Genomic DNA, 14,980 nt, shown 5'->3' on the forward strand with positions numbered 1-14,980 from the left:
AAGATAGGGTCTATGAGGATGCTACTCAAGACCCAATAGCTTCTAAAAAGGTCAAACTTGAAAAGGATTTGTGATGCTTTATTCTCTATGAAAAAAGACCACCTTTTTTTTCATTCTAGATCTACCTACTTTCTTTTTAGGTTAAGCTCAAATAGTTTTAGGTTCTAGATAGTTATTGCTTATTCAGATTTTTGATATTTTAAATAATATAAGCAACTTCTGCTGGCATATCAACTAATATTTGTTATTAACATTTGCTAAATATGTGCTTCTAATTTGATCTAATTATACAATATCTGTTTTTATTTAATTACAATATATGTTATTAATCACTTATTGTATGTTGCAGGACATTATTTATTACATACATGGCACAAGGTAGATATAAAATTAATTAATTAACTTATTATATTTTAGCCTATTGTATACAACTATGATAAAAAATTTTGTTATTTTTTCAATATAGATCAACACAAAATTTCCCGAGCCATTCGACGGTATAACAAATATATTGCTGCAAATACAATAAATTTAACTGATAGAATCAACAATGCTCATGAACAAGAAAGTGAACTAATAAATTCAGGTACTAACTAGCTCGCAATTTATATTTACTTTTTCCTCTCAAACAACAAATACAATGGTCACATTGTTTCCTTACAATAATTGATTTGTTTAATTTCAATTAGTTTTCTTTTCTTATATTCATAAAGGACACCACAAGAAACTGCACATTCATAAAACTCACATAATTGTCTACATTAAACAGTGATGTTTTACAAGCCAGAATGTGCAATCAGTAAAAGAGAATGTAACTTATCAATCAATCGTGCTTGTAAAATATTGTCATGGCAAGCTTTGAACCCTAATAATTTGCAGAAAATAAGTTAGTTGAGGCTTTGCCAAAAAGATAAAAATAAACTGAGGCACAACTCACAGATAGCAAAACAAAAACATTAAGAAACTATCCATTAAATGAAAACACCATTTACCTCATGACAGTGATAAGTAGAACCATCAAGTTGTGTAGAATACAACATTAGGACCGAAGGAGTTCATAATCCTGTTACAAAATTTATTTATCCAACTTAGAAAATACAATGGATATCAAGATCTCTACTATTTGTTGTCATATAGACCCTGCATAATATCAGAACTCTATAAATATTTTTGATCTTGCAAAGAAAAAGATGGAATGTCCATACAGCAAAGCATGAGAAAAGCATTAGAATAGAAGACAAACTAAAGATTAAGTCTACCACATCTCAAATAACCATTCCAGGAATCCATGGAGTGAGGAAACGTTCACAAACCATCAAAACCAAGTCTAGGGTCCTGCTAACTTGAAGCACCTCCTCCAGCCAAGGTATCCAGTCCATAATAACCATAACCATTTAAGGATGAGTTCTAAAATGCAGGCCTCATAATCATTGACCCAGTATATCCCTCTACACCATCATTTGCAATGACATTAGAATTTTTATTACCAGAATATACATATAACGATGCTATGTTAGCAGATGCTGCAGAGGTGCCATTTCCATCACAGTAAGTTGCACTAACTAGCTACTCCAAAGAGACTACAAAGTAAATCAGAAAAGCTAGATCAACATCGAAAACTGGCTAAAACGGAACTCCCACAGAATTAATACATAAGCGTACTGAAGTGCAAAACTTATTAGAACAAATGTAAAACAAGTGTTTAGTTATATATATATATAATATATAAAACTTGTGGTAAAGCTACTTAGTGTCGCATGCTGTTGAAACAATGTGTATCGAAGTTAGGGTCTGTTTTTCCACCTATATTTTTCAAATTGAAGAAATATTGCGACATTTCAATTTCTATCCCATGCTACTCAATTGTTAGACCAAAATATATAACTGTGAGCCCAATATTTTTCTCGGGAATTATCGATAAGTCTGCAAAAGTTTTGTGAAATTGTTGATCTCTTAAGTGTATCTTCGACTTTTCCCACACTTTTAAGTGTAGCATTAACACATGTAATATTTGTTTCTCTTTGCAACCAACAAAAGGGTTCAATCCACAAAAGATCTTGATATTGAAGAACAAAGACCTATAAAAAATGCAGAATAAATTGGTTCTTGAAAGCTCTTTTCAAACGATATGATATTGAAGATAATACAATAATAATTTATTAATTACAAATATATCCATTTGATTTGTGCTACATTTATTATTAATTAATTTTTTTGAAATGTCTCTATAAATTTAGGTGAAATTGACTACATACCATCAATTTCGTCTGTTCACAAGTTGAAAAATGTTCCTCCATGTACACATTGTCGGGCTATGAGGTTTGAAGATGAAACATCAAATTTCTGTTGTGACAGTGGATCAATCAAGCTTGCAAATGTTGTAGTTCCAGCTCAACTTTATGACTTATTTTTCTCATGATCGAAAGTAGCACAAGAATTTCGCAAACATATTAGAGGATATAACAACATATTTTTATTTACATCTTTTGGTGTTCAACTCGATAATGATCTAGCATCTTCAAGACAAGGAGTTTATACCTTTAGAGCATAGGGTCAAATATATCATGATCTACCCTCTTTAATTCCACATAATGATACTTCACGCTATTTTCAGTTGTACTTTTTTAACATAGAAAATGAGGTATGCAATAGGATTTCAAAACTCAAAGAAGCCAATTTATCTGAAGAAGTTGTGGCAATAATAAGACAGATAATGGATGTTAATCCTTATGCACAATTTTTTCGCTAGCTAAAGGATCATTCAAGCTTTCAGAATTTAGAAATTCGAATTGCTTCAAATGCTAAACTAGATCAACGTGTCTACAACGAACCATCAGTAGATCAAGTTGCTGCTATTTGGATAGATGACAACAACCCCAATGTACCATTTGATAGAGAGATTATTGTTCATGAACACTCAGGCAATATACATAAAGTTAAACATTATTATGGTTGTTATGACCCACTCCAGTATCCTTTACTTTTTCCAAATGGTGAATCAGGTTGGCACCAAGGAATACAAAAATAACATAAAATAAAAAAAGGTTCACATGAGACCAAAGTTGCAAGCCTCAATCAAAATATTTCTATATTTGCATCCGCTAATGAGGTATTTGACAATGAACAAGGTATAGTTCTAAAATAAATTTACACCAAATCTTATATTTTGGTAATTAAAATTTTAATATCAATGTTTTTAAATTTTTTTCTAGGTGTACGACGAGGAGGTGCAGAGAGTATTACTGCTATAAGCTGTAAATACGTCATGGAGAAGACACGATAATGTTATTTGCGGACGACTGTTCAATAATTTATTGTTGAAATGTACATCAAGATGGAAACAACACGACTTGAATATTTTAGACTAAAGCATCAAATCTTAGAAGGAAAATTTTGCAGGGTATATTTGACAGTATTCTGGCGGGAGAAATTAGAGGAGCTAAAGTAGGCCAGAGAGTAATACTTCTAGCATCATTTGTCGAAGGTCCTAGGGACATGCGTCATAGATATATGGATGCAATATCTTTGGTTCAACATTTTGAAAAGTCATATCTATTTATCACAATGATAGGACAATGTAATCTCGATTGGGTGGAGATAAAAGAAAATTTGTTAGAAGGACAACTTCCTCAAGACAGACCTGACTTGGTGACTAGAGTCTTTAGAGAAAAGCTACAAGATTTAAAAGATCAGATATTCAATGAAAATATATTTGGTCCTATTGCAGCACATGTTTTTATGGTTGAATTTTAAAAAAGAGGACTACCATACATACACCTTTTATTGATATTTGAACAAGGATACAAGATAACATCGGCAGACGATTATGACAAGTTTATTACCGCTGAACTCCCTGATAAAGAAGAATTTCTAATCTTGCATGATTTGGTTGTCAAGCATATGATGCATGGTCCTTGTGGAAAGAATCGTCCAGCAAATTCATGTATGAAAGATGGACAATGCAAGAATCACTATCCTTGGTCATTTAGTAATAAATCACTCCAAGGAAAGGATGGATATCCTATTTATAAGAGGCGAAATGATGGAAAAGGGGAAAAGGTCTGAGGCATGACAATAAACAATCAGGGGGTCGTTCCATATAATCCTTATTTTCTTACTAGATATAATTGTCACATCAACGTAGAGTCTTGATCGATGAAATTAGAAGCTTTCAAGATGCACGGTGGGTGACTGCACTAAAAGCACTACGAAAAATTTATGAATTCAATCTCAGTGAAATGCAGCCTCCCATCATTAATCTTCAACTTCATCTCCCAAATAAACAAACAGGTAAGCTATATATATCCAGCAATTATACTAATTTAACTTATGATGAATATATTAATTTAGATTGAGAATTGTTATTGTTTGAAATGTAAATTATTTAATTGACATTTCAAGTGGGTTTCTGATCTAGCTAGGTTTGATTGGATGATATTTTTTAAACTTTATTTATTAAATTTAAAAATAAAAAAGGAAAAAGAAAAAAGAATTGGTTCATAACTACTATATTTTGACAATGTAAATTTTGTGTTAGTTTAATCAAAGTTCTTTTATTTTTGTATAAGAAAAATTAGTAAAGTGATTTTTGTGATTGAAAAAAAAAATGATAGTTAAGTTAGTATGAATTTTACCTAATATTCTCTTTACCAATTTTTTTGAAATTGACATGTTATTTTATAGGCAAGCTGCAACAAAATTATCGACCATTCATTTTTTACTAATAAATCTATCTCAAGCTTCTCATTTGATAACCTATAACCCATTCAAAAAGGAAAACAACAATAAAAAGGGTAAATTAGAAAATGTGGAAAAAAAATTCACGTAAATTCATAATTTCTCATAAAATTAAATATTTTATGTGATATATATATAATAAAAAATTTAAACGTTGAGAAAAACAATGAATAAATAGTTGTCAGATTGTAAGTATAACTCATTTAAAATAATTCTCTACATGCAAAAATAATCATTAAGTATATCTTTATTTACATATATTTGTTTATCAGTTATTATTATTCCCAATATAATTTTTCACATTGTAGTGTGTTATTGGAGTAATCAAAATTTGAAAAATGTTGTTGTATGGGAATACGCCTCGCAAACCATGCTCAGAGAATATTTTTGAAGATGTTCGGCGGATAGCGAAGCACGAAAATATCTATACTGGGAATTTTCAGAGTACTGTGTTTAGAACCCTCAGGGTAAGATATGGACACCAAGAAAATCAAGATTTGTTATTGGTCGAATTGCTATTGGTAAGGCATCCAATAGACTCACTTTTAATATTTTTTATGTTTAAATTCAATTTACTTAGTCTTTTTATTTTAATGTCACAGCTAACCCAGCAGAAGGCGAAAGATACTATTTGAGATTGTTATTGAATCATGTACCAGGACCGACATCATTTGAAAACTTGCTATCTGTTAATGGAAGGAGGTGCGAAATGTTCAAGGAAGCTGCAAAAGAAAGAGGTTTACCGGAATCAGATAACAGTATTTTTGAATGCTTACGTGCAGGGGCGGAGCCAGCCTTCTGTTCGGGAGTTCAGCCAAATCCCCTTCGACGAAAAAATATACTATTTATACATGATTAAAATTAATTTTTATGTGGTTATAGTAGGTGTTGAACCCCCTTCGACTAATTTTCCTTTGAATATAGAATCCCCTTCGTTGAAATCCTGGCTCCGCCTCTGCTTACGTGAGGCCAAAGTCTTCAAAATGCCATCGACTTTGAGAAATTTATTTGCAATAATTTTAGTTCATTGTAATCCGGCGGATGTTAAAATGCTCTGGGATACATATTATGATGATATGTCGGAAGATTTTAAGAGAATACATGAAAATTCTCCTACTGCTCAACTTCAATGCATATTGAAAAGCATAAATCATTTCTTAGAGAGCATGGGTAAGAGAATTGAAAACTATGACATTCCTAAACTTGAGCAGATCTTGGATGATGGAATTATATCGGAATACAGAGAAATACGTGAAGAAAAATCTATAATAGTGTCTCCAGAAGACTTGGATACACAAACAAAGCTAATTCCTGAACAAGAACAAGCATTCAGGATCATATCGGAAAGGATTGAGTCTGGACAATCAGGATTATTCTTTGTCGATGGACCTGGAGGGACCGAAAAAACTTTCTTATATAGTGCATTACTTGCAAATTTTAGATCAAAAGGCATGATAGCATTAGCAACAACAACAAGTGGTATAGCAGCAGCTTTTTTATCAGGAGGTCGTACAGCTCATCCTAGATTTGAGATACCGCTTCAGACAACTAATATGACTGTCACACGTATGTCAAAACAAAGCGGTGGAGCTAAATTGATTCGTAAAGCTAAGCTAATTATTTGGGACGAAGCTCCTATGGCCAGCCGTAGGACAATTGAAACAGTTGATAGGAGCTTCAGAGATATACTGGACATTAATGAACCATTTGGTGGAAAAGTAATGGTTTCGAGGGAGATTTTCATCAAGTACTTTCAGTAATTCCAAAATCTACAAGAGCTGAAACGGTAAATGCAAGTTTGGTAAAATCATACTTGTGGCATCATATTAAAAGGATTAAGTTAACAAGAAATATGAGAGCAAGAGCAGATCCATCTTTCAGTGAATTCTTACTGCGTATAGGTAATAGAGAGGAGCCTACAATAAGAGATAATTTGGTACTTCTTCCAAAAGAAATAGTTATTCAAAATATGAGCAGTAGTACCGGTGAAGATACATTAGTATAACATATATTTCCATCTATGGATAAAAATGCAAGTTGTGCAAAATACATGACAGAACGGGCTATTCTAGCAAGCAGAAATGAATACATTGATCAACTGAATAAAATGTTAATTTTTAGATTTCCAAGCGAAAGTAGAGCGTTTTTGAATTTTGACTCTGCAGAAGATGATACTAACCATCATTATCAGGAAGATTACTTAAATACTCTCACACCAAACGGTCTCCCTCCACACAGATATGTTCTTACATATATCATAGAAACTTATATCAAACGTGGAAGTATAATGCCTAAAGATACATAAATTTCATTAAGAAAGTCAAAATTTACTTTCCAACTAAAAAACATCTCTTACTAGAATCATATTACCTATTTTGGATAATTCCGTAGCATTCCAGGCAACAACACAAATTTAGGCATTCGGACAAAATGTGAAAATATGTTCACTTTTATCTCCATCCTCCCTTAAGTATATGGGCATGTGTCCTTCCCCAATTATTATTACATTGCTCTTTGTTTACATATCTACTCATACTCAGCTGCTTTCTTCCTCATATATAGAAAAAAAACACAGAAATATTAATTATGTAACACATGAAACATTTTACATCAAAGTGATAACCAAATACCACGTATGACTTCCTAAAGTGCACAATCTAAATATTCATGAAATTGCAAAGTACCAGATCAAACACATACAATTTATGTGCAGAACAGATCTAGGAATCCGAATTTTAAGAAGGTAAAAGAGTGGAACAACAACTAAATAAACTGATTATATATAATGCTAACCTTTAGTTGTGTGTACAAGAAAGTGAACACATGCTTTTATTGGAGTTGCCTCTGGAGCATTTGATTCTCCTCTCCTCTGATAACCTGATTCTTCTAGCATGAACCTGATATTGAATATGAGCTAGAGTCTGCCTACACCTTATTTTGCAATATTTGGTTGAAAATTATTGTTAAAAATAATTCTCCACATTATCATTCTTATAATATTTTATTGATTTGCAGATTGATTTTGAAAAAAAAATGTGCCTATCATGTTATTAAGAAATTTGGATGCTTCCAATGGCTTATGTAATGGCACAAGAATGATATGTAGAGGTTTTGATAAAAATATCATACATGCAGAAATAATGATTGGGCAAAATGCTTTCAAGCATGTGTTTATCCGACGAATTCAGCTATCGCCTCCCGAAATTGAAGGTTACCCATTCAAGTTCATCAGAAAATAATTTCCAGTGCGATTATGCTTTTCAATGACGATTAACAAAGTACAGGGACAAACAATACCAACTGTTGGATTGTACTTGCCACAACATATTTTTCACATGGACAGCTATATGTTACACTCTCAAAAGGAATATCTATGTCAACAACAAAGGTTTTGGTCATGACAGAGCAGCCAAAAAGATAAAAGGGAACATACACCAAAAATATCGTATACAAATAGATATTAGGTAAGATACAACACATCAAATTACCTGATACAAAATAGTTTTTACACCTCCTAATATATTATTACCGACTCACCTCAAATATTCATATTCGCAGGTTCAAGAGATGCACAATTATATTAGATTGAGTTATTATGACAAAGTAATGATGGATAATTTTTGTGTAACTATCTAAGTTCTATGTCTCAAACTACTGAGATATGTAGAAAGTAGCAAATTGACATTTAATCTTTGATACTATTGGGTTTGGTAGGCATACCTATTGTGTTGATATAATATCAAATCAAAAACAGAATTGGGTTGGCTATATGAATCATCTATGATCATTCCACTATATTTGGTCTCAATTCATTACAATTCTACTTTTCTTAATAAATAATTTTCTTTAAAGGCAAATTAGGAACTCTCTGCAACTAGACATTCTCCAAAAACAATTTATCTTTACATTGGCATACAAATCTCTAACTAGACTAGAACAGCTCCTATAAACCACTAAACCCAAGGTAAGTTTATTTTATGTCCAGAATTGTATGACCGCATATCTATTTTAACATCCACATTTCTGTAACACTCGTGTTGTGGACACATTAAATATTAGAGGTGTAACATTCACTCTCATATAACATGACTGGTCACACCATTATTCTATAAAACTTGTCTTTCACTTTGGTAAGAATCTTCCAAGTCCAAAACTCTCATCCATTTTACTCATCGATCTTCCTAATTCAATGTGAGACATTCATTAATCAGGTCATTCTCCTGGACAATTGCCATCACCAAAACACATTGTATGTTAGTGAAGTAAGGATCCATAATCTATCCAACCCAACACCGAGATATAAGCTATACATTATGGAAAAAGATCACGTATTTGGATCTGCTGTAATTATGCCAGTGGTTTCATTAAGGTCTGTTTAGATAAATGTGTACCTATTGGTTCTTTCATCATGCACGGTAGCCCTACCATATTTCTATGATTTTCCCAACAATAAGTGACACGCTTGCATAGGTATCACATCACACCTCATCTTGGTAGTTTCCTACCTTGGAAGAGCACGTAGCGTATACTTGGAAGTTATGCTAAGTACATACAAAAGATAAACATGAATACAACTAATAACATATAACCAAGTATGTATATGAAGAATGAGAAGACATGACACGCTACTATAACTTTTGATTACAAAGGAAAATAGGAGAAATACCAAGAACTTCCGTTGAAGTAATCCTCTTCTTTGGCTCTTGTGTTAGCATTTTTCGAATAAGGTCCTTGGCACTATTTAATATGGATGGCCATGGATCACTTTGAAAGTCAATTTCTCCTCCTTTGTACTTATTTTGCATCATGATAGTGCCCCAGATCTGCATGAAGACAAAAAGAGCTGTAAGATGGGTATCAACTGGGAAGCATACTCAATAGTGTTACTTATTTAAACAAAATATTGTAGGTGAGATAATGTAAAACTAAGAGATGCAAAGAGTCAGAATTTAAAATAAAAAAAGGTTACTTTTAACTTCAGTAAAAGAGGTGGTTCTGTATTGAAATTATAGGTGCTAAGATAACCGAAAAAAGTACCTAGAAAACACCTTATAAATATTAAATTTAGTGCTTCACCAGTTAATTTTTTCATACAAAAGGACAAATTCACATTTCAAAGTAGATGGATATGGTATCACGGACCAGAAGTCATAGCTAGATGCCTTGAAACAGCAATGCCAAAGCTCAAACAAATTACTATATTATAGAAGCTGACTACATAAATTCTAGACCAGTCTCACCAAGAGGCACTATATGAACTTCATTTTCCAGCAATTACAACAATCTAAATGGCAAGTTCACTTACCATTGCATGTATCATTTTGGCATATTTTGCCAGGGTTTGAACAGGAAAGCTGATATATTTGAGAACCTGAGAAAGAATCAAAATTATCAGTACTTGTCAATTATTACTTCACAACTGTCAAAGTTCTTTACATCATATTTGTCTAAATCTTATGCGTTCGTTTTTCGTATTTCACAATCTTTTTTATTTAAGGCTTACTATCTCTGTTCTCCTTTGTTCTTTACTTTATTTTCATGAAATCATAAGGAAGATAAAACTTACCTCGTACTGATAAGTTGTTGTAAGGATGTTAGACACTGAAACTATACAATACTTATGGAGTAGAGCTACTGGATCCAATGCCTTCTTACTTGCCTGCAAATCAGACAATTGGAGGTAAATACTTAGTGTAGTGTGTGACAAATTCCCAAGAAAACAACAACAACTTACTCAGTAAAATCCCACAAGTGAGGTTTGGGAAGGGTAGAATATACGCAGACCTTACCACTACCTCGTGTAGGTAGAGTGGTTGTTTTCGAAAGACCCCTCGGCTCAAGTGCAGCAAATCCAAGTACATAGAAGAAGGAAATAGTGCAGAAAATATAGCAACTAACAAGGGAACAGTGCAAAGTACACAAGAAAACAAGAAATAATGCAAACACTACAGATTTCACTCTCTGCCTCACCAAGAGGCTCTCAAAATAGATTTGAATGATGTAAGGGTACACTTGCGGCAGTAGATGAATAAGTCGTCTGTGCTTATAGCCTAGAATTTTTCTTTACCAGTAAAACTCCAGCAGAGACCGCAAATGTGGTAATCCGATTGCAGAAGACAATAAATAATGAGTATATAAAATATTCTTTGTTTGCCCCATAAGGAACTCTCATGATCTTTTCCTGCAAGACCAAATTTCATCATGATGTGAAGGAAATAAAAGGTACACAATATCCAAGTTAAACGCAAAAAGGTGTTTCTTTATTAATCATGAGATCAAAGTGACCTGTTGAACGGCGTGTAGATGCTGCTATACTTATATTTGCCATTTCTCAGAAATATACAGCTAACGAAAAAAGAAAGTGCAAAAGAAACCTCAAAATTACTTATGTTAAATGGAGAAGATCTCTTTGTACAAATAATTACATCTTTAATTTAAGAAACTGGGGAAGAGGATACAGATCAAGGAATTGGATGATTCAAAGATCATTTTCAATAGTTTCTTACTAAATGATCACATCAGTCCTTTATTTTTGGTGCGTGGGGGTGCATGGATAGGGCTGTAAGTTACCATGAATCTATTTAACAGTTACTATGAATCTAATTAACGTGTAAACTCCGAAAGTAAAAGGAAAAAAATGTAGCATATTTTGCATGAGAATTAATTAAAAACAGAAAAGAAACATATAATCATAGAGAAAAGAGTCGTTTTATGTGTAATACTGGAAAGCTGCAATTTGAATCTAGATGGCTATATTGTACGATGTGGCTCTCGCTAAAAAACTCAAGTTTATGTCTAAATTACACACACTCAGGATGATTGTCAGTTAGGGCACATATCAAGATTTGATTAGCCTAAACCATTAAAACTTAGCAAATGAGCATGAAAAATTTTTGCAGGAATGACAATTGCTATAGAGCACAAGTGAATTTAGATATTTATTAATGAACAAATAATACTAAAATTGAATGCAAAGTTTCCATGGTATGGTACAATGTTTTTTTTTTCTGGATCTTTGACAGATATACTCAACTGGTATAAAACGAATGGATCATCCAGTGAGTGATACACTAGCGAGCAAACTGCAAATGGGTCTTGCTTGGTATAATATAAGTGGATAAGTTAGTTTCTTGACTCAATAATCGCCTTCAAAGTCATTAACTCCATATGACGTTTTACTCTGGAATCACATAATTGTAGTTGCTTTCTATGCTTTAAAAAGTCATTACACCATTAAAAAATTGACTCTATACAACATAGATATCATAACCACTTCCCATTCATGTTATGTCCAACCCTATTCTTGTAAGAGAAATTTCGAAGAGCTTGGAGCCCAGTTAGCCCGCTGAAACAGTCCCATCCTCATCATATATGGATTGGTTTGAAGAGAGAAAAATTCTCCCTTTTTGAGTTCTTCTTGACACTTCACAGATGTAGGGACAGTAACTTCAATAGCTTTATTTTTAGTAATCTCACAAAAGGAGCATGTCAGATGTGCAACATTTTATCTGCCTACTCAATTACATCTTATAAACTATAACAACACTTCTAAGCCTCAATCCCAAATAAGTTGGCTATATGATATCCATACTTCCAAAACATTGTATGGGCAAATGAAATATATATGAAACAATTGAGTAATTAAATCAAGTATCAGTATATTCTTTCAAATCTAGTTAATGGAGAAGCAACAAAAATTGCGAGATGGCACTGTTATCAAAACAAGGAGGGGGTGTTCTTTTATGATGGTGGTATTTGCGCAAGCTTGTGCAATCCTCGACTCTTCCAAAGTACTCTAACAGGAAGAAGAGAATTCTTGAGATATTCACTGAAAAAGTCCCCTAGCTGCACCTCAACAAACTCATGTCACCGGTAAATGACTCAATTTAACAAGTTCTCTATGCTAAAACTTCTAGCAAAAATCTTGTAATAAACACATTGCTTTAACTGGAAAGGGGAACCATCGTACCAGACCGATCTAAGAAGAGAGATTAGGCGCACGTTCTATCCTTGAGTAAAAGGAGATATGGTCATATCATATTCCCATTACACTGTTTCCTTAGTTACTACTCCCTCGCTCTGATTGATTCTTAGAGAAACTGAAATAATTAAGCCGACAGTTTCCATAATAATTTTGAAACTTAAATGCTGATGAGCCATAGATAAGACTAATAAGAGTAAAATAAAATCTTTCCTCGATAGTGCATGAGCAAATACTAAATAAGTGATTTTGGAGAGAGCAAGCTTTTTGTAAAAGCACATCCACCCCGAATGACATAACACTTTCCAAATGAACCTCTTTTTGTAAAAGAAAATCCACCTCGAATGGCATAACACATTCCAAATGACCCTCTGGATGTCCAAAATGAATGTGTTGGTTTACCCAGCAAATTGGTAGACGAGAATAGAACTTCACCATCCATAAACCTATATTTTGGTACGACAATCAAAATGTCCGGAGCATCTATAACAAATAATGCAATTCAAGATTCACCGACATCATAGTTTTTCAATACCCATAACTTAAATGTGCGCTTCCTCTAATGTTTACAAGTAGAATGAGCACAAAGCATTCCGTCCAATTCAGAAACGCCAATGCCGATGTTGCCCTTCAAGCGTAATAATTTCTTAGGCAATGGTATGTCTGCATACACTTCTTTTGAAATACTAAATGAAACCAAAGAGAAAGCTTTTGAATCCTCGAAATAGTTTCCAGAGATACAGATCCAATGAAATGCATCTTTTACTAATGCCAAAGCAAAACCCAAACAATGCAACAGATTCTTAATTCCACAAGGATGTTTATCAACTAATTGAAAAACCTTATCTTCATTGATAACCATGGTGTCCGAACAACGACAAACTAATATTTTTGTCTTCCCTTTACTTCATGCATAAGGGACAACATTGTTAAAAAAAAAAAAAATTTCTTCACTGTGTGGTGTAACAAAAAATCAACACATTTGTTATCCTAATCGCAACAAATTGAGGTGGAGGGAAAAGAGAGCTCACAATTCATTGAGAAATTGAAAATACTAAATCCAACATGTATGAAATGCTTTCAGATTTCAGTTTCGGATAGATAAGAATATAAGCATCAAATTGCTACATATGTCTGAAGTGAATTCAAGATGATTTGAATATCTGCACCTGTGAGATTTCAGATGTTCAATAGATATCAAGTCAAGACAAGCATGCAACTAGCAATTGAATTTCTATAAGCATTTCATATTCTTTATAACTTCGAACCTGGTGGTGGTATTTATCTCATTAGAGGTTCAATCCATCGAGAAGGATAAAGAGGAAAATGAAAGTGTTTATATGACATTTAAAGGAGGGTCACTTATCTGATTTGTGTTGAGGATGGATGAATGAGATCTTCATCAAGTGACGTTGATTCCAGTAGTGGACAACTGATTCAACATAATTTTACAGACCAAAGTTCAGCTTAGTCGAGAACTTGAAGATTGAAAAGGTTGGAAGCTGAGGAATTGTTGGTCAAGAAGCTTCTTGGCTTCTCCAGTTTCCTAAATTGGTTTTTCATTTCTAATGTTGCCCGATTGTATTTTGTTTATTTCTTTGGGCCAGGTCATTTTGGACCTGCCCCTTTCATTATGAACTGATAATTTTTTAGTTTAAAAATAAAAGTTAGTAATAATTTATGCTAATTAGTAGTAATCAAGAAGCATTAATTATGAGGGGAATCGATATTACATTGAAAAAGTTAACAAAAATTATTTTGTTATAAATTCTCTACTTAGTATTAATTTATATAAAGCATTTTAAATATGTACTTCCTCCGTCCCATTTTACATGTCCTTTTTTACTTATCAAGACAAGACAATTTTTTTTCCATTATACCCTTAGTGTATAATTGCTTACTCCTTATTATTCACATTCTTGAAAAATGTTGCAAAGAGGAGTACCATTAAGAGTACATCATTAAAAATTTAAATGGTGCTTTGGTATTGACCATCCATCAATATTGGAACTAACAACAAGACACAATTAAGAGTGACAAAATGGTAAAGTTACATTATCAATCATTATTTTCTTAATAGTTGTGTCATCCCAATTTGGGACGGGTAAAATAGGACGGAGGGAATACAAAGTTTTAAATTAAATGATATATTTTCTATTATTATCAACCATCTCATTATAAGTAATATAGAATTTTTAATTTACTTTTACCAAGTATATGCATGACTAAATTTCTCTTTAATCAACTATAAGAGTATTTTTT

General features: G+C 32.8%; 1 protein-coding gene across 3 annotated transcripts; it reads right to left on the bottom strand.

Annotated features, from left to right (window-relative positions):
- Positions 1 to 717: 717 nt before the first annotated feature.
- On the bottom strand, positions 718 to 14,307 carry LOC107878071 (UDP-galactose/UDP-glucose transporter 5B-like). 3 transcript variants are annotated; one of them, XM_047405770.1, is made up of 8 exons: positions 13,888 to 14,307; positions 10,805 to 10,918; positions 10,304 to 10,396; positions 10,043 to 10,108; positions 9,404 to 9,560; positions 7,531 to 7,668; positions 993 to 1,063; positions 718 to 865 (listed from the first exon to the last, which is right to left on the bottom strand). In XM_047405770.1, the coding sequence occupies exons 2-6, from the start codon at positions 10,907 to 10,909 to the stop codon at positions 7,652 to 7,654; spliced, it is 438 nt and encodes a 145-aa protein (XP_047261726.1). In that variant the 5' UTR covers positions 10,910 to 10,918; positions 13,888 to 14,307; the 3' UTR covers positions 718 to 865; positions 993 to 1,063; positions 7,531 to 7,651. The 3 variants fall into 3 exon arrangements, with proteins under 3 accessions (XP_047261726.1, XP_047261727.1, XP_047261728.1); XM_047405771.1 differs by lacking the exon at positions 13,888 to 14,307 and having other exon boundaries at positions 10,805 to 11,764; XM_047405772.1 differs by lacking the exons at positions 718 to 865; positions 993 to 1,063 and adding an exon at positions 1,070 to 2,343 and having other exon boundaries at positions 7,531 to 7,634; positions 11,771 to 14,307.
- Between the last annotated feature and the right edge of the window lie 673 nt (positions 14,308 to 14,980).

This window comes from Capsicum annuum, unplaced genomic scaffold (genome assembly GCF_002878395.1).
Source record: "Capsicum annuum cultivar UCD-10X-F1 unplaced genomic scaffold, UCD10Xv1.1 ctg81352, whole genome shotgun sequence".
Taxonomy (NCBI): Eukaryota; Viridiplantae; Streptophyta; class Magnoliopsida; order Solanales; family Solanaceae; genus Capsicum; species Capsicum annuum.

Excerpts from the sequence above, each read along its gene's own strand:
- LOC107878071 (XM_047405770.1), bottom strand. The coding sequence starts at position 10,909 with ATGAGAGTTCCTTATGGGGCAAACAAAGAATATTTTATATACTCATTA. Across the intron at positions 10,109-10,303 it reads CAACAACTTATCAGTACGAG|GTTCTCAAATATATCAGCTT; the intron begins GTAAGTTTTATC and ends ATTCTTTCTCAG. Across the intron at positions 9,561-10,042 it reads CCAAAATGATACATGCAATG|ATCTGGGGCACTATCATGAT; the intron begins GTAAGTGAACTT and ends GTCTTCATGCAG.